Raw genomic sequence first — 21,198 nt, 5'->3', positions numbered from 1 at the left:
ATTCTAGCTTTAGAACATGTGGCACCCACTGTGAGGGGTGGAGATAGATAATCACTTTTATGCAAGAGAGAGATATATTGGATGTTACAGTTTAATTCAGTATATCCGACCGGTCTAAATGAGACAATGGAATTGAACATAGTAATTTAAAATTATTGAGAGCTGCTATGTAGAGATATAATTGTAATTACTTCTTTCAGTTTGAACATCTACCGCATCCAGTTGGTACAGGTGACAATTCTGTGTCACCTGTGTTTGGTCTGTTCGGCCGTGGAGGTCTCCACGCACAACCTGGACGGGACGGTGGTTTTCCCTGTCAGCGCGTCCAGGATGGGCGGACATCCGGGGATTTTTTTTCTTTTTTCGGATGTTTGGGACACTCCTGGCAGCAGGAGTTCCTCCACGGCCGGACAGCCACCCAATGGCAGCGGGGATGATAGGTCTTTAGCAATCTGAATTGTTTCAATATTCCTTTTTTAGTGAAATGCCTATGTATTTATTATTAATTTTATTATCTATTTTTTATTCTTTATTAATTTTTATTATTATTATTATTATTATTATTATTATTATTATTATTTTCCGTATCCCTTGTGAATTTATCAAATACTCTTTGGGAGAACTAAGGAAGATATGAAGCATATCATGAATCTTTAATATATACAATCATCCCATGGAGTCTGACTATAGGGGTAGGCCATCGGATAGATATGAGGAAATCTGTGCCTCCTATAAAATCTGACATGCAGACAAGCTTTGACTGCTGGGGCCATAAAACAATATGTATTCAATGCTAATGAAAATGTCAATCTATGGTTAAATAACTATCCACACATATGTGTAATGTCTTGTAAATTTCTAAGTGTGGTTTTTTGTGGTATTAGAGATGCCCACAGTTGGGCACATATTTAAACTCTTTCCCTGGCCGCGCTGTTCCGCCCTGCGGGTCACGTGACGGGAGAGTGACGTCGTCACGCTTCGCGACGATGTTCACTCGGGTTGCTTAGCAACGGGGCAACCCCCGTCACTGTGCCTTGCGCCGGAGTGTACTCTGGTTGCTTAGCAACCTGGATACATTCATTGGCCGTCACCGGTCACGTGACCGGGAAACACGGAGACCGCTGGACGGCACACCGAAGCTGAGGTATCTCTCCCCTATGAGATTAGAGTGTTTCAGGTAACTTTTGCAGATGGATGGGTATAGTTCCCCAAGCATGGGGGGGTTCTTAAGAGTGATGAAAGAATCACCATTACCAATACAATATATGCTCTGGGAGTGGGTCATGTGATTACACTGACCTTTAACCCCTACCATATCCAGTTCCATTTATTGTATATATGTACTGTTTTATATTACTTTTTTCTGTGGGTTTGCCTCCTACCAATAGCTCTTTTTATCTAATAGGATTAGTGATAATGTAGAATCACTGTTTTTACTAAAACTATGGATGATTGAATAGTTGTTTCTGCACACCTGTTGGGCATCAGGTCGTTAATAGGGTTTAAATAGATCCCTTAACCAGAGGGAGCTTTACTTCTGATGAAGCTAGGTGACCGAGCCTAGGGAAACGCGTTAAGTGTAAAAGCTGCCATCAATACAACTACAAGTGCTCCACACCACAACGGATCCAGATATGGACTTATAACAATTAGTTTTGGAACACCTGCTTTGGAATTTTCTCTGTGGGACATTCACAATTACAGCACCAACTGGAGAGACCCAGCTTGAATACATGTGGCACAGCTTGCTTGCTGTTATTTAAAGCCTCTGGAAGCCTCCGTCCTCACGGGTAACACCAGCTGTATCCATTTCTTTTCCCCAGGGAACTTTGTCCAGTGTTCTAGTCCAGGATCCTTAATGGACACATATTAGCAGCAGATCTAAATGCTTCACAGCTCTCTATATGCCCTTAATTTCATGTGTATATGTGAATTTTAACTTCAGCTTTATTAATTGATGTTTAGCTAATAAATTCAAGTGTGTTTTTACAATCATCCATGGTTTTCTAATTATTTACTATTGGAGAAACAGCCAGCGCTGGCCTCAGTGCTTTTCTTTGTTAAAAATTCTTTTGGGACTGACAATCCCTTGCTGGCAGCTGTGACAGCGCGTCTGGAATTGCTCTCTTTCTCTTGAATTTGAATCAGTTTGGATTTGAAAACAACAAGGCAAAAACGTAATCTTCCAGGAAAGCTTGGATTTCTCGTGATTTAAATCACATATACCGAGTCAAACTGGAGCTGTGCTTCTCTATTGATATTTAACTGTATTAAAAATCTGAGCTGTGCTTTACTTTTATTTTAAGATTTTTTATTAAACAATCTATAGTTTATACAATATTTAACATGCATCCTAATGCTGAGGAATTAATAACAGCTTTTACTGTGCTTTTGGGTCTTTTTCAGAGTCAGATGTCAATATAATTTGTGTCTTTTTTTTTCTCAAGCTGCATTTCTTTCTTATTGCTTATGTGCAAATCTTCACACTCCACATCTTGTTTCATTCCTAAACATGCTTATGATTGTGTATGTCTGGGGGCTGAAACCATGGATGGAGTAGGCATGCAGTCGTTGGCAGTGGGTGTGTAGTTGCAGCCAAAGTAAGGGCATGTAGTCGCAAAGTGCAACTAAAATAGCAGACGATAAGGCTTCTGGAGGGGTTTGAGCTGCGGGAGGTCTGACCTTGGTGTAAATGTAAGGTTGATAATGATGACTGCATGCGATTGGTTGAACCCAGTGAAAAAATACCCGTCTATACAAAACTCTGAAAACTGCTGCAAAACTGTTTTAAAAGTGATTTTACACTATAGCACACAAAACGTGTTTCATATTCCGTTGGAGTAGGGGAAACCTGCAAATACGGTACATATTCTAAGTGCTACAATTCACATAAGTACTTATTTACTGCTCTATACGTTCATCAGCTGTAATATGTTTCAATTGTGTGCTGAGATTTTTAGACATTTCAGAACTCACAGGGAAACTAGGACCAAAGTTTGAATCCAGTCACATCAGATCCAGTTACAACTAGGGATGACCATCGGTGGGCTGCCCATCGATGGTTGTCATCGATGGTGTCATCGGTGATAACCATCCATGGCACTTAAACCATATATGGTGAACTATCGATGGTATGCACCTTTTGCAGACGTATTAAATATTACACAAATTTCCTCAAATAGCATTGTGCAAAAAAAGTTTTTACAGTTTGAAATAATTGTATTTAAAATAATATTAATTACTAATTATCACGGGACCAGGTGGCACTCAAGGACACAGGTTACTCTAAACCATTTTTTAGTGTGTGAAGGGGACACAAATGTGTCTATTGCCTGGGGTCCAACATGGTCTTTATCTGGTTTTGACCTGACTGGAAAAATGCCATTGGTATGCCTCTCACAAAATACTTTAAATGTAACTAACAATGCTTACAATTCTACTGGACATTGTATAACAAGTATTTTATTTATTTTACACCTAGAGATTAGCATTCTGTTTCAGTCAATGGACAGCACTGTCAGATCAACCACAGGTAAAATCAATAAAAACAAAACAAAGTAATATGTAGTGCAGTTACTGTATGTCATGTATTTTTAATACATGAGTGTATGCTTCGGTTTCATGTACTCAATAATAACATCTTGTAGTGTGTCTACGTTGAACACGTCCAGTTGATAACTTGTGCCTGTATGAAAATTGTACATCTGTTTGTATGTGTATGTTATATTAACTCCTATTATTATTATTGTTATTATTATTATTACTTATATGGCACCAGCGCCACAAAGGTTCTTCAATGCCATTCATAGAATGGAACATACTTTTTAATTCCACCTCCCCTCTCCTACCTGCCCTTCACTGGCTTCCCTTCCCCTTCAGAATCCAATTCAAACTTCTTACACTCACTTACAAAGCCCTCACCCACTCCTCTCCCATTTACATCTCTGACCTTATCTCCCTTTACACTCCCACCCGTCCTCTTCGCTCTGCTAATGCACACCGCCTCTCCTGCCGACGGATTACTTCCTCCCACTCCTCCCTTCAAGATTTCTCACGTGCTGCTGCCTTTCTTGGGAATTACCTACCTCTCTTCCTCAGACTCTCTAACTCTCTACAAAACTTCAAACTGCTCTCAAGACCCACTTCTTCACCAAACCCAGCCTAATTTCATCCTAACCCTCTGTTCCACGCTTACTAATCCCTTGGTATGTGCCACCGTGATACTTATGTCAGTGTCATCTACTGCAGCTATGTTTATTTACCCTGTACTTGTCCTATGTTGTCTTCAACTGTAAGTCACTATTGTCCTGTTTTGATTTTTCATTTATGTACTCTGCAATTGGGCGCTGCGGATCCCTTGTGGCGCAATATAAATAAAGCGCTCCAACAACACCCAATTATATATACACACACCAATAAGGTGAAAAAATAAACAATAGCAGTACCGTGCTATATAGTATCCAGATAATGATACAGAATTTTCAGGCTCTGTAATGAATTGTAACTCCCTCACCTATGGGAGAGCTTTTAAGGCTCATGGAGGAGTACAAAGAAAAAAGAAAGTGCAATAGTGCAGTTATCCTTTTTACAACAATAAATTTATTTTATCCATCACATTTATACCTAACAGAAGCAGTCAATGGCACATAGACATCCTCATTGGCAGTAACAGCAAAAGGTGTCAAAGTTCGGAAGATCACAGATGGAAACTCCACGGAAGAATATTTCAGTAGCAAAGTGTAACCCCTTCACACCTGCATGAGCATAGATCGCTCGTGGGGGGTATAAATAGTAGAGAAAGTGCAATAGTGCAGTTAACCTTTAAAAGCATACACATTTATTTTTAAACATCGCACTTACACCAAAACAGACGATTAAAAACATAGAAATGTATCTCCAAATGGCTTCAGCAGCAGCTGGTAACAGGGTCCTGAGTGCACCAGGTGGATAAAGGAACCGAGGATGGAGGTTCCTGAAACCGCGATCCAAGACAGCATCCATCAGCTGCTGCTGAAGCCATTTGGAGGGTTAGGGTTAGGAAAGGGCGCAGGGGAGGGTTAGGGTACTTTTGGAGGGGATGTCAGGATTCTGATAGCCGGGATGCAGCTGTTAGGATTCTGACCGCCAGTATCCCGTCCATCGGGATATCATACTGAATCCTGGCAGTATAGTCAGATGGAGGGGGATTTTGGAGCCAGGGATGGGAGCTCTGGTAGCATGCGGACATAATTTCCCTACCCAACCATGTTTCATATATCTGACCAATTATACACAAATGATAATAATAGTCTTGGAAGTGAATTGAGTCTCCTAATGAAACTACTTGTGTGGTAATATATATTTTTTATAATGAGCTGTTTAGTGTGAGGCTAAGGTGTGGTCCATAGCAACCAATCACATTCTAGCTAGAATTTTATAAATAGTACTAGATAAATAATTAGAATCTGATTGGTTACTATGGGCAACACCTGCACTTGTCCTCTTTAGAATGTTTGATTAACCTCCTCCACCAAGTGTTAAACAGCAATGATTAAACACATGAAACAACTGTTTCTTTCATGTGATATATATCTTAAGAGTTGATGTAGGATAAAACTGAAGAAATAAAAGTCCAATGTTACTACCAAATACATTTGGATGTATATACAGGAGCTATTTTTGGCTTTTAAAGGTTTTGAATCTAATGTACAGAACTGCTTTTCATGAGGCTATACACAATTAATAACTATTCTCAACACCAGCCTCCACAGAAGGCACATTCATCTGAGTACCCTAATGATAAGGTGTATATTTACTAAACATTGGATATTCAAAGCCACCGATGATAGGCAGGTTTTGACCAATGGATTTCAAATGCCAATAGTAATTAATGCTAAACAAACCAAATTTACTATTAATTGCAATTGTCATGTCATGTGAAATGCATCGTTCAAAGCTGCTGATCACCGGCTGGTTTAAAAATCAGACCTTTAATAAATCTACCCCAGAGAGCACCAAACAGGATGTTAAACTTGTGTTTTTATGTCATTAATTAATAACCATGTAGAGGATTTCAGATCTTGTCAGAATCAGGAAAAATAAGCTGGCTATTTATTACCTGTACACCCTTCTCTAACCTACCACCTCAATGACTAGATGGGAAGCGTGAACAGATGGAACCAATAGGTACATATTCTGAATTAAAGACTGGTGATAAGTAGCAAAGGATTAGCACAGGTTCAGAAGCAAAAACAGTTATATCAGGATAACAGGCACAGGTGCAAAGCCTGAGTACTATCAAAAAACTGGTAAACAGGTAGACAATATACAGGTAAACAGGCAGACAACAAATATAAAGTCAGGGAATAGGAATATGGAGTTAATAAACTGGCAATTTGCATTAGCAATAGTGGAGGTTACATAGGCAGCCCAATCCTGAATAGTACAACACAAAAGAGCAAACATTACAGTACTTACTTTTCACAAGACATTCTGTTCCTCTATGTTGTAATATTCGGGAGGATGACGCTGAATTATAATTAATCGCCCAGTACCACATTCCCAGTCTGAGGAATAGCAGGTGCTTACACCCTCCTATTACCTAAATGGTAAAAATCAGTGGGTGGACACTGCCTCCTCTGAAGGGGAGGAAAATTGGGTGCTCACAAAGATTCCACCATTCCTGTATAAAGAAAAGAATAAAGGAACTTAAAATGTATACTTTAGGAAAGATACAGTGGAGGTATGAGAAAGAAAATATTGAAATATATTGAGTATATGAATGGAGAGGGATAAAGAAGGCAGCAAAATACAACCCAAGATACCCAATAGAAGGGGATATTCTGTGTGGATTGGGCCGAAGATCAGCTAATAACTCAGTATTAGTAGTTTACTGTAGAGTTCTATAGAACTGTGGACAGATGGAGTTCTCCAGTAATGTAAGCTGCAGTGTTATCCAGTGTCCTCACCATGGGGGTAATTCAGAGTTGATCGCAGCAGCAAATTTGTTAGCAGTTGGGCAGAACCATGGCCCTCATTCCGAGTTGTTCGCTCGCTAGCTGCTTATAGCAGCATTGCAAACGCTAGGCCGCCGCCCTCTGGGAGTGTATCTTAGCTTAGCAGAATAGTGAACGAAAGATTAGCAGAACTGCTACTAAATAATTCCCTGCAGTTTCTGAGTAGCTCCAGACCTACTCCTAGACTGCAATCACCTCAGTCCGTTTAGTTCCTGGTTTGACGTCACAAACACGCCCTGCGTTCGGCTAGCCACTCCCTCGTTTCTCCAGCCACTCCTGCGTTTTTACCTGGCACGCCTGCGTTTTTTAGCACACTCCCTGAAAACGGACAGTTTCCGCCCAGAAACACCCACTTCCTGTCAATCACACTACGATCACTCGAGCGATGATAAAACGTCGCTCGAGCTTGTGTAAATCTACGGCATTTTTGACGTTTTTTCACTTGATCGCTGCACTGCGAAAATCGGCAGCGAGCGAACAACTCGGAATGACCACCCATGTGCAGTGCAGGTGTGGCAGATATAACATGTGCAGAGAGAGTTAGATTTGTGTGGGTTATTTTGTTTCTGTGTAGGGTAAATATTGGCTGCTGTATTTTTACACTGCAATTTAGATTTCAGTTTGAACACAACCCACCCAAATCTAACTCTCTCTGCACATGTTATATCTGCCCCCCCCCCTGCAGTACACATGGTTTTGCCCAACTGCTAACAAATTTGCTGCTGCGATCAACTCTGAATTAGGCCCTTAGTCTTTCATACATTATGTAGGCAGCTTATGTTTAGAGTCTTGTCCAAAATAAGATTCTACTCACCGGTAAATCTATTTCTCGTAGTCCGTAGTGGATGCTGGGGACTCCGTAAGGACCATGGGGAATAGCGGCTCCGCAGGAGACTGGGCACAGCTAAGAAAGAATTAGGACTACCTGGTGTGCACTGGCTCCTCCCACTATGACCCTCCTCCAGACTTCAGTAAGGATACTGTGCCCGGAAGAGCTGACACAATAAGGAAAGGATTTTGAATCCCGGGTAAGACTCATACCAGCCACACCAATCACACCGTATAACTCGTGATATTATACCCAGTTAACAGTATGAACATAACAGAGCCTCTCAACAGATGGCTCAACAATAACCCTTTTAGTTAACAATAACTATATACAAGTATTGCAGACAGTCCGCACTTGGGACGGGCGCCCAGCATCCACTACGGACTATGAGAAATAGATTTACCGGTGAGTAAAATCTTATTTTCTCTAACGTCCTAGTGGATGCTGGGGACTCCGTAAGGACCATGGGGATTATACCAAAGTTCCCAAACGGGCGGGAGAGTGCGGATGACTCTGCAGCACCGAATGAGAGAACTCAAGGTCCTCCTCAGCCAGGGTATCAAATTTGTAGAATTTTGCAAACGTGTTTGCCCCTGACCAAGTAGCAGCTCGGCAAAGTTGTAAAGCCGAGACCCCTCGGGCAGCCGCCCAAGAAGAGCCCACTTTCCTCGTGGAATGGGCTTTTACAGATTTAGGCTGCGGCAGGCCAGCCACAGAATGCGCAAGCTGAATTGTGCTACAAATCCAGCGAGCAATAGTCTGCTTTGAAGCAGGAGCACCCATCTTGTTTGGTGCATACAGGATAAATAGCGAGTCAGTCTTCCTGACTCCAGCCGTCCTGGAAACATAAATTTTCAAGGCCCTGACTACGTCCAGTAACTTGGGGTCCTCCAAGTCCCTAGTAGCCGCAGGCACCACGATAGGTTGGTTCAAGTGAAAAGCTGATACCACCTTAGGAAGAAACTGGGGACTAGTCCTCAATTCTGCCCTATCCATATGGAAAATCAAATAGGGGCTTTTGCATGACAAAGCCGCCAATTCTGCCACCCGCCTTGCCGAAGCCAAGGCCAAAAGCATGACCACTTTCCACGTGAGATATTTTAAATCCACGGTTTTGAGTGGCTCAAACCAATGTGACTTTAGGAAACCCAACACCACGTTGAGGTCCCACGGTGCCACTGGAGGCACAAAAGGGGGCTGAATATGCAGCACTCCCTTGACAAATGTCTGAATTTCAGGCAGTGAAGCCAGTTCCATTTTGGAAGAAAATCGATAGAGCCGAAATCTGGACCTTAATGGAACCCAATTGTAGGCCCATAGTCACCTCTGACTGTAGGAAGTGCAGAAATCGACCTAGCTGAAATTTCTCCTTTGGGGCCTTCCTGGCCTCACAGTACGCAACATATTTCCGCCCTATGCGGTGATAATGGTTAGCGTTCACTTCTTTCCTAGCTTTAAATAGCGTAGGGATAACTTCCTCCGGAATTCCCTTTTCCTTCAGGATCCGGCGTTCAACCGCCATGCCGTCAACGCAGCCGCGGTACGTCTTGAAACAGACAGGCCCCCTGCTGCAGCAGGTCCTGTCTGAGCGGCAGAGGCCATAGGTCCTCTGAGATCATTTCTTGGAGTTCTGGTTACCAAGCTCTTCTTGGCCAACCCGGAACAATGAGTATAGTTCTTACTCCTCTCCTTCTTATTATTCTCATTACCCTGGGTAAGAGAGGCAGAGGAGGGAACACATACACCGACTGGTACACCCACGGTGTTACCAGAGCGTCCACAGCTATCGCCTGAGGGTCCTTGACCTGGCGCAATATCTTTGTAACTTTTAGTTGAGGCGGGACGCCATCATGTCCACCTGTGGCCTTTCCCAATGGTGTACAATCATTTGGAAGACTTCTGGATGAAGTCCCCACTCTCCCGGGTGGAGGTCGTGTCTTCTGAGAAAGTCTGCTTCTCAGTTGTCCACTCCGGGAATGAACACTGTTGACAGTGCTAACACATAATTTTCCGCCCATCGGAGAATCCTTGTGGCTTCTGCCATCGCCATCCTGCTTCTTGTGCCGCCCTGTTGTGTACATGAGCGACCGCCGTGATGTTGTCTGACTGGATCAGCACCGGCCGGTGTTGAAGCAGGGGTCTAGCCTGACTTAGGGCATTGTAAATGGCCCTTAGTTCCAGAATATTTATGTGTAGGGAAGTCTCCTGACTTTTCCATAGCCTTGGAAGTTTCTTCCCTGTGTGACTGCCCCCCAGCCTCAAAGGCCGGCATCCGTGGTCACCAGGACCCAGTCCTGTATGCCGAATCTGCGGCCCCCTAGAAGATGAGCACTCTGCAGCCACCACAACAACGACACCCTGGCCCTTGGAGACAGGGTTATCCGCCGATGCATCTGAAGATGCGACCCGGACCACATGTCCAACAGATCCCACTGGAAAATCCTTGAATGGGACCTGGCGAATGGAATTTCTTCGTAAGAAGCTACCATCCTTCCCAGGGCTCGCGTGCATTGATGCACCGACACCTGTATACGTATTAGGAGGTCTCTGTCTAGAGACGACAACTCCTTGGACTTCTCCTCCGGGAGAAAACCTTTTTTATCCTGTTCTGTGTCCAGAACCATATTCAGGAACAGTAGACGCGTCGTAGGAACCAGCTGCGACTTTGGAATATTCAGAATTCAGCCGTGCTGTTGTAGCACTTCCCGAGATAGTGCTACTCCGCCGAACAACTGCTCCCTGGACCTCGCCTTTATAAGGAGATCGTCCAAGTACGGGATAATTATTTCGGCCATTACCTTGGTAAATACCTCGGTGCCGGGGACAGACCAACGGCAATGTCTGGAATTGGTAATGACAATCCTGTACCACAATTTTGAGGTACTCCTGGTGAAAAGGGTAAATAGGGACATGCAGGTAAGCATCCTTGATGTCCAGTGATACCATCCAGGCTTGCAATAATCGCCCTGAGCGATTCCATTTCGAACTTGAACCTTCGTATATAAGTGTTCAAGGCTTTCAATTTTAGAATGGGTCTCACCGAACCGTCTGGTTTCGGTACCACAAGATTTTTGAATAGTAACCCCGGCCTTGTTGAAGGAGGGGTACCTAGATTTCACCTGCTGGAAGTGCAGCTTGTGAATTGCCGCCAGTACTACCTTTCTCCGAGGGCAGCAGGCAAGGCTGAGGTGAGGTAACGGCGAGGGGGAGTCGCCTCGAACTCCAGCCTGTATCCCTGTGATACTATTTGCAGAACCTAGGGATCCACCTGTGGGCAAACCCACTGGTCCCTGAAGTTCCCGAGACGCGCCCCTACCGCACCTGTCTCCACCTGTGGAGCCCCAACGTCAAGCGGTGGACTCAGAGGAAGCGGGGGAAGATTTTTGATCCTGGGAACTGGCTGCTGGTGCAGCTTTTTCCTTCTTCCCTTGTCTCTGTGCAGAAAGGAAGCGCCTTTGACCCGCTTGCTTTTCTGAAGCCGAAAGGACTGTACCTGAAAATACGGTGCTTTCTTAGGCTGTGAGGAAACCTGAGGTAAAAAAATTTTTCTTCCCAGCTGTTGCTGAGGATACGAGGTCCCAGAGACCATCCCCAACAATTCCTCACCCTTATAAGGCAGAATCTCCATGTGCCTTTTATAGGCAGCATCACCTGTCCACTGCCGGGTTTCTAATACCCTCCTGGCAGAATGGACATTGCATTAATTCTGGATGCCAGCCGGCAAATATCCCTCTGTGCATCCTTTATATATAAGACAACGTCTTTAATATGCTCTATGTTAGCAAACTATTTTCCCTGTCCTAGAGTATTAATATTATCTGACAGGGTATCAGACCACGCTGCAGCAGCACTATTTATGCTGAGGCGATTGCAGGTCTCAGTATATAACCTGAGTGTGTATATACAGACTTCATGATAGTCTCCTGCTTTTTATCAGCAGGCTCCTTCAAGGTGGCCGTATCCTAAGACGGCAGTGCCACCTTTTTTGACAAACGTGTGAGCGCCTTATCCACCCTAAGGGATATCTCCCAACGTGACCTATCCTCTGGCGGGAAAGTGCACGCCATCAGTAACTTTTTAGAAATTACCAGTTTCTTATTGGGGGAACCCACGCTACTTTACACACTTCATTCATTCATCTGATGGGGGAACAAAACACTGGCTGCTTTTTCTCCCCAAAAATAAAACCCCTTTTATGTGGTACTTGGGTTCATGTCAGAAATGCGTAACACATTTTTTATTGCCGAGATCATGTAACGGATGTTCCTAGTGGATTGTGTATATGTCTCAATCTCGTCGACACTGGAGTCAGACTCCGTGTCGACATCTGTGTCTGCCATCTGAGGTAACGGGCACTTTTTTGAGCCCCTGATGGCCTTTGAGACGCCTGGGCAGGCGCGGGCTGAGAAGCCGGCTGTCCCACAGCTGTTTTACGTCATCCAGCCTTGTAAGGAGTTGACATTGTCGTTTAATACCTTCCACCTATCCATCCACTCTGGTGTCGGCCCCACAGGGGACGACATCCCATTTATCGGCCTCTGCTCCACCTCCACGTAACCTTACTCATCCCACATGTCGACACAGCCGTAGCGACACACAGCACACACACAGGGAATGCTCTGACTGAGGACAGGACCCCACAAAGTCCTTTGGGGAGACAGAGAGAGAGTATGCCAGCACACACCAGAGCGCTATATAATGCAGGGATTAACACTATAACTGAGTGATTTTTCCCCCAATAGCTGCTTGTATAACAATATTGCACCTAAATTTTGTGCCCCCCCTCTCTTTTTAACCCTTTGAGCCTGAAAACTACAGGGGAGAGCCTGGGGAGCTGTCTTCCAGGTGCACTGTGAAGAGAAAATGGTGCCAGTGTGCTGAGGGAGATAGCTCCGCCCCTTTTTCACAGACTTTTCTCCCGCTTTTTTATGGATTCTGGCAGGGGTATTTATCACATATATAGCCTCTGGGGCTATATATTGTGATATATTTGCCAACCAAGGTGTATTTACTGCTTCTCAGGGCGCCCCCCCCCCCCCCCCAGCGCCCTGCACCCTCAGTGACCGGAGTGTGAAGTGTGTATGAGGAGCAATGGCGCACAGCTGCAGTGCTGTGCGCTACCTTGGTGAAGACTGATGTCTTCTGCCGCCGATTTTCCGGATTTCTTCTTGCTTCTGGCTCTGTAAGGGGGCCGGCGGCGCGGCTCCGGGACCGAACACCAATGGCCGGTTCCATGCGGTCGATCCCTCTGGAGCTAATGGTGTCCAGTAGCCTAAGAAGCCCAAGCTACCACCAGTTAGGTAGGTTCGCTTCTTCTCCCCTTAGTCCCTCGCTGCAGTGAGTCTGTTGCCAGCAGATCTCACTGTAAAATAAAAAACCTAACATATACTTTCTTTCTAGGAGCACAGGAGAGCCCCTAGTGTGCATCCAGCTCGGCCGGGCACAGGATTCTAACTGAAGTCTGGAGGAGGGTCATAGTGGGAGGAGCCAGTGCACACCAGGTAGTCCTAATTCTTTCTTAGCTGTGCCCAGTCTCCTGCGGAGCCGCTATTCCCCATGGTCCTTACGGAGTCCCCAGCATCCACTAGGACGTTAGAGAAAAGTAGATAACCTCTGAAAGAAATTTAAAGATGCATTGGCCATATATAAGGCTATATTCTTATAAAAAGAAATCTGCCCTATAAATGTAAAAAAAGAAAATATATAGGTACTAGGCTTACCAAACTATTGGACAAATCAGTTCTGTTCTGCCATCAAATTCTGTATTTTCATGTAGGGTATATATAGATAGATAGTGTGTGTGTGTGTGTGTGTGTGTGTGTGTGTGTGTGTGTGTGTGTGTGTGTATATATAGAGAGGGAGAGAGAGAGAGAGGAGAGAGAGAGAGAAGAGAAGGACTGTGGCACTCACAGGATTCAACATATCAGCCAGTCAGCTGAATCCTGTGAGCAGTGCCGGCGGAACCCGCTCAGCGAAGGGATGCAGAGCAGGTAGGCGCCAGGCAGGAGAGGCGCTCTAACTGCTCTGCATACCTTCACTGCACTGTTGTTGCCAGCTGCAGCTGCGCCTACCACTGTACAAGCAGCGGCAGCCTGGATCGCGGATCTTCTGTCCCCCCCACTCCTGCCCCGCCGCTGATGTCCCATCCTCCCCTCCTGTGTCAGCGCTGTGACGCTAGTAAGGGGAGGTATGGGGGCGGGACCAGCAAAAGACAGCTTCGGGAGCAGAGAGCTGCAGTCACTGCTGACTGCAGTTCTGCCAGGAGCCACTAGGTGCCCCCATCTGTATGGACGGAGCCATCTCATCACAGGACTCAGAAACAAAAGAGACTGCCAGGTACCAGTACAGAGGAACTAAAGTGAGTTTTCTTTTTATGTGTGATTGTCTATCTATCTATCTATCTATCTATCTATCTATCTATCTATGTGTCTGTCTATTTATCTATCTATCTATCTATCTATGTGTCTGTCTATTATCTATCTATGTGTCTGCCTATTATCTATCTATTTATCTATGTGTCTGTCGATCTATCCATCTTTCTATCTCATATCTATGGGGGAGTGTATGCTAGATTCAAGTGGCCTAAGGGACCTTTTATGACAGGGGGAGAAGGCACGACACAAGTGGGAGGAGCTAGGCCAGCGGGATAGGTCCTCTACTATCCACGCCACCATTACCTATAGTAATCAGGTGGTGAGCGGAGCGAAGCGAGCGTACTTTTCGGGTACCCTGTTTGGCCGTAGTACCTCCCCCTGGTGACGTGTCTCCTCCCCTAGTGACGTCTGAAGGTCCCTTCTCCCACTCCGATTTAGAACCAGCCATTTTAGCATAGCAGGGCTGCGATCACTTGTGCAGCCCTGCTATGCTAAAAAAAGTTTAAAGCAAAACAAGACCAGACCTGCAGCTACTCCCCAGTGCGACGGATCTAGCGATGATGTTCCCGGCTGTGACGTTAGACCCCGTCCGCCCCCCAAACGCCTGGATCCGCCTGCGTTGGACTCACCACGCCTGGAAAACGGTGAGTATCCGCCCCAGAACGCCTCCTGCCTGTCCGTCTTCTTGCGATCGCCGATGCAATCACATTTCTCGCTGGCGACGTCGCTTCCCGGTGACGGCCGTCGCCAGGCAACGCTGCGCGTGCGCAATGCGTCCGGTGCGCATGCGCAGTTCCGACCCGTTTGCACTGCAGCGAAGAACCGATGCGTGCGAACAGGTCGGAATGACCCCCAGTGTGCGGTGTAATGTGAACAAGATTGTGTTACTTTATGGAGTAATTTGAATTGGTACTATTGTGTGGCCACACCCCACCCGCTTCTTGCGGCGTGTGACTTCGGTGCGCACTGTCCCTTTATTAAGTATGGGAGAGAGGGCGCAAATTTATAGTTTGCAGGGAGGCGCCGAACACCCTTGCACCGGCCCTGCCTGTGAGTGCCGCAGTCCTTCTTTTCTCTACAACTTGTGTGGATAACTGTTATTGCTCAGACATTTACAAAAATTACAAAGGCAGGATTGCCATCTAATATTGTGATGTATATTTTATATTGTACACAATCACAAAAAATTTTGTAAACAATATTTTTAGTTTTTACTTCAGGGATCAACATAAAAGGATGCTTGGGGCCACCAACTCATGAGCAAGCCACGTAAAGCTGCCCATGGGAGAAGCAGCTGGTCCTGAGATCTACGCCTGGGGGGATATATGTATATATTGTATGTGTGTGTGTGTGTATATATATATATATATATATATATATATACTGTATATAGTCATTGTGGATTTGAAGAGACTGCACACTACACGTGCTGAGTATCCAGTGTCTGTTTTTTTCTTTATTGCTCCCCTCCGTGATGTCATATGGAGTTCATACATACCCCTCAGGTTATTTCTAGGTCACTAAGCTATACAACAGTGAAAACGCAATCCAAATTCATATAGTAGTTTTTACGTGATGCCAGAAGGAACAGACAAACAGATCCTAGAAGTATATTTCTCAAAATATGAGAAATATATTTCTCAATGCTATGTACAGACACAACCCTTACAATTGTATTCGTGCAGGATTCATGAGTGTTCTTTCTAATGGTAAAGTGGATGTCACATTAATTGACCAATTTCAACAGCAGACTAGATATCTAACAAAATCCTTTCACTTATTACTGTTGCTTTCCAGGAAATAGCACATCCCTTGAGCATTCTTCCGAGAACTATTGATTTATCCAGCACGCTTAATGTGCCATGATGGAAAACTTTGCGTGCACCTAGCTCTAGAATTGCAGTGTGCTAAGTTTTGGCTGAGTAGTACAGTATCTACTGTACATAAATAATATTTGGCCAAACATCTTGAAATATATAAAATTTATAACATGTTTTTTTTAACAAGCATCAGCAGTATAGTGGTAATAAAAATAAGAATTTACTTACCGATAATTCTATTTCTCGTAGTCCGTAGTGGATGCTGGGGACTCCGTAAGGACCATGGGGAATAGCGGCTCCGCAGGAGACTGGGCACATCTAAAGAAAGCTTTAGGACTATCTGGTGTGCACTGGCTCCTCCCCCCATGACCCTCCTCCAAGCCTCAGTTAGGATACTGTGCCCGGACGAGCATACACAATAAGGAAGGATTTTGAATCCCGGGTAAGACTCATACCAGCCACACCAATCACACTGTACAACTTGTGATCTGAACCCAGTTAACAGCATGATAACAGAGGAGCCTCTAGAAAAGATGGCTCACTACAGCAATAACCCGATTTTTTGGTAACAATAACTATGTACCAGTATTGCAGACAATCCGCACTTGGGATGGGCGCCCAGCATCCACTACGGACTACGAGAAATAGAATTATCGGTAAGTAAATTCTTATTTTCTCTAACGTCCTAAGTGGATGCTGGGGACTCCGTAAGGACCATGGGGATTATACCAAAGCTCCCAAACGGGCGGGAGAGTGCGGATGACTCTGCAGCACCAATTGAGAGAACTCCAGGTCCTCCTCAGCCAGGGTATCAATTTTGTAGAATTTTACAAACGTATTTGCTCCTGACCAAGTAGCTGCTCGGCAAAGTTGTAAAGCCGAGACCCCTCGGGCAGCCGCCCAAGATGAGCCCACCTTCCTTGTGGAGTGGGCATTTACAGATTTTTGGCTGTGGCAGGCCTGCCACAGAATGTGCAAGCTGAATTGTACTACAAATCCAACGAGCAATAGTCTGCTTAGAAGCAGGAGCACCCAGCTTGTTGGGTGCATACAGGATAAACAGCGAGTCAGATTTTCTGACTCCAGCCGTCCTGGAAACATATATTTTCAGGGCCCTGACAACGTCTAGCAACTTGGAGTCCTCCAAGTCCCTAGTAGCCGCAGGCACCACAATAGGTTGGTTTAGGTGAAACGCTGAAACCACCTTAGGGAGAAACTGAGGACGAGTCCTCAATTCCGCCCTGTCCGAATGGAAAATCAGATAAGGGCTTTTACAGGATAAAGCCGCCAATTCTGACACGCGCCTGGCCCAGGCCAGGGCCAACAGCATGACCACTTTCCATGTGAGATATTTTAACTCCACAGATTTAAGTGGTTCAAACCAATGTGACTTTTGGAACCCAAAAAACTACATTGAGATCCCAAAGTGCCACTGGAGGCACAAAAGGAGGCTGTATATGCAGTACCCCTTTTACAAACGTCTGAACTTCAGGGACTGAAGCTAGTTCTTTTTGGAAGAAAATTGACAGGGCCGAAATTTGAACCTTAATGGACCCCAATTTCAGGCCCATAGACACTCCTGTTTGCAGGAAATGTAGGAATCGACCCAGTTGAATTTCCTCCGTCGGGCCTTACTGGCCTCGCACCACGCAACATATTTTCGCCAAATGCGGTGATAATGTTTTGCGGTTACATCCTTCCTGGCTTTGATCAGGATAGGGATGACTTCATCCGGAATGCCTTTTTTCCTTCAGGATCCGGCGTTCAACCGCCATGCCGTCAAACGCAGCCGCGGTAAGTCTTGGAACAGACAGGGTCCTTGTTGGAGCAGGTCCCTTCTTAGAGGTAGAGGCCACGGATCCTCCGTGAGCATCTCTTGAAGTTCCGGTTACCAAGTCCTTCTTGGCCAATCCGGAGCCACGAATATAGTGCTTACTCCTCTCCATCTTATCAATCTCAGTACCTTGGGTATGAGAGGCAGAGGAGGGAACACATACACTGACTGGTACACCCACGGTGTTACCAGAGCGTCTACAGCTATTGCCTGAGGGTCCCTTGACCTGGCGCAATACCTGTCGAGTTTTTCCCAATGGTTTATAATCATGTGGAAGACTTCTGGGTGAAGTCCCCACTCTCCCGGGTGGAGGTCGTGCTGAGGAAGTCTGCTTCCCAGTTGTCCACTCCCGGAATGAATACTGCTGACAGTGCTATCACATGATTTTCCGCCCAGCGAAGAATCCTTGCAGTTTCTGCCATTGCCCTCCTGCTTCTTGTGCCACCCTGTCTGTTTACGTGGGTGACTGCCGTGATGTTGTCCGACTGGATCAACACCGGCTGACCTTGAAGCAGAGGTCTTGCTAAGCTTAGAGCATTGTAAATGGCCCTTAGCTTCAGGATATTTATGTGAAGTGATGTCTCCAGGCTTGACCATAAGCCCTGGATATTTCTTCCCTGTGTGACTGCTCCCCAGCCTCGCAGGCTGGCATCCGTGGTCACCAGGACCCAGTCCTGAATGCCGAATCTGCGGCCCTCTAGAAGATGAGCACTCTGCAACCACCACAGGAGGGACACCCTTGTCCTTGGTGACAGGGTTATCCGCTGATGCATCTGAAGATGCGACCCGGACCATTTGTCCAGCAGGTCCCACTGGAAAGTTCTTGCGTGGAATCTGCCGAATGGGATTGCTTCGTAGGAAGCCACCATTTTACCCAGAACCCTTGTGCATTGATGCACTGAGACTTGGCTCGGTTTTAGGAGGTTCCTGACTAGCTCGGATAACTCCCTGTCTTTCCCCTCCGGGAGAAACACCTTTTTCTGGACTGTGTCCAGGATCATCCCTAGGAACCGAAGACAAGTCGTCGGAACCAGCTGCGATTTTGGAATATTGAGAATCCAATCGTGCTGCCGCAACACTACCTGAGATAGTGCTACACCGACCTCCAACTGTTCCCTGGATCTTACCCTTATCAGGGAATCGTCCAAGTAAGGGATAACTAAAATTCCCTTCCTTCGAAGGAATATCATCTTTTCGGCCATTACCTTGGTAAAGACCCGGGGTGCCGTGGACCATCCATACGGCAGCGTCTGAACTGATAGTGACAGTTCTGTACCATAAACCTGAGGTACCCTTGGTGAGAAGGGTAAATTTTGACATTAAGGTAAGCATCCTTGATGTCCCGAGACATCATGTAGTCCCCTTCTTCCAGGTTCGCAATCACTGCTCTGAGTGACTCAATCTTGAATTTGAACCTCTGTATGTAAGTGTTCAAAGATTTTAGATTTAGAATCGGTCTCACCGAGCCGTCCGGCTTCGGTACCACAACAGTGTGGAATAATACCCCGTTCCCTGTTGCAGGAGGGGTACCTTGATTATCACCTGCTGGGAATACAGCTTGTGAATGGCTTCCAAAACTGTCTCCCTGTCAGAAGGAGACATCGGTAAAGCAGACTTTAGGAAAACGGCGAGGGGGAGACGTCTCGAATTCTAATTTGTACCCCTGAGATATCACCTGAAGGATCCAGGGGTCTACTTGCGAGTGAGCCCACTGCGCGCTGAAATTCATTGAGACGGGCCCCCCACCGTGCCTGATTCTGCTTGTAAAGCCCCAGCGTCATACTGAGGGCTTGGCAGAGGCGGGAGAGGGTTTCTGTTCCTGGGAACTGGCTGATTTCTGCAGCCTTTTTCCTCTCCCTCTGTCACGGGGCAGAAATGAGGAACATTTTGCCCGCTTGTCCACGAAAAGACTGCGCCTGATAATACGGCGTCTTCTCATGTTGAGAGGCGACCTGGGGTACAAACGTGGATTTCCCAGCTGTTGCCGTGGCCACCAGGTCTGAAAGACCGACCCCAAATAACTCCTCCCCTTATTAAGGCAATACTTCCAAATGCCGTTTGGAATACGCATCACCTGACCACTGACGTGTCCATAACCCTCTACTGGTAGAAATGGACAACGCACTTAGACTTGATGCCAGTCGGCAAATATTCCGCTGTGCATCACGCATATATAGAAATGCATCTTTTAAATGCTCTATAGGCAAAAATATACTGTCCCTATCTAGGGTATCAATATTTTCAGTCAGGGAATCCGACCACGCCAACCCAGCACTGCACATCCAGGCTGAGGCGATTGCTGGTCGCAGTATAACACCAGTATGTGTGTAAATACATTTTAGGATACCCTCCTGCTTTCTATCAGCAGGATCCTTAAGGGCGGCCATCTCAGGAGAGGGTAGAGCCCTTACAAGCGTGTGAGCGCTTTATCCACCCTAGGGGGTGCTTCCCAACGCACCCTAACCTCTGGCGGGAAAGGATATAATGCCAATAACATTTTAGAAATTATCAGTTGTTATCGGGGGAAAACCACGCATCATCACACACCTCATTTAATTTCTCAGATTCAGGAAAACTACAGGTAGTTTTTCCTCACCGAACATAATACCCCTTTTTGGTGGTACTCGTATTATCAGAAATGTGTAAAACATTTTTCATTGCCTCAATCATGTAACGTGTGGCCCTACTGGAAGTCACATTTGTCTCTTCACCGTCGACACTGGAGTCAGTATCCGTGTCGGCGTCTATATCTGCCATCTGAGGTAACGGGCGCTTTAGAGCCCCTGACGGCCTATGAGACGTCTGGACAGGCACAAGCTGAGTAGCCGGCTGTCTCATGTCAACCACTGTCTTTTATACAGAGCTGACACTGTCACGTAATTCCTTCCAACAGTTCATCCACTCAGGTGTCGACCCCCTAGGGGGTGACATCACTATTACAGGCAATCTGCTCCGTCTCCACATCATTTTTCTCCTCATACATGTCGACACGAAAGTACCGACATACAGCACACACACAGGGAATGCTCTGATAGAGGACAGGACTCCACTAGCCCTTTGGGGAGACAGAGGGAGAGTTTGCCAGCACACACCAAAGCGCTATATATATACAGGGATAACCTTATATAAGTGTTTTTCCCCTTATAGCTGCTGTATTGTTAATACTGCGCCTAATTAGTGCCCCCCTCTCTTTTTAACCCTTTCTGTAGTGTAGTGACTGCAGGGGAGAGCCAGGGGAGCTTCCCTCCAACTGAGCTGTGAGGGAAAATGGCGCCAGTGTGCTGAGGAGATAGGCTCCGTCCCTTTTTCGCGGACTTTTCTCCTGCTTTTTTATGGATTCTGGCAG

At 45.8% G+C, this 21,198-nt stretch overlaps 1 protein-coding gene across 1 annotated transcript in view; it reads left to right on the top strand.

The window, feature by feature from the left end:
* Positions 1-21,198, top strand: part of NMS (neuromedin S) — a 98,349-nt gene that overhangs the window by 6,409 nt on the left and 70,742 nt on the right. Inside the window, exon 3 of the mRNA XM_063953456.1 lies at positions 3,482-3,532. Coding sequence (XP_063809526.1) covers positions 3,482-3,532 — 51 coding nt within the window. The remainder of the gene's footprint in view (positions 1-3,481; positions 3,533-21,198) is intronic.

The sequence above is a fragment of the Pseudophryne corroboree genome, chromosome 2, assembly GCF_028390025.1.
Source record: "Pseudophryne corroboree isolate aPseCor3 chromosome 2, aPseCor3.hap2, whole genome shotgun sequence".
Lineage (NCBI taxonomy): Eukaryota > Metazoa > Chordata > Amphibia > Anura > Myobatrachidae > Pseudophryne > Pseudophryne corroboree.
The sequence above is the reverse complement of the archived record's forward strand: the minus strand, read 5'-3'. Positions and strand labels throughout refer to the sequence as shown.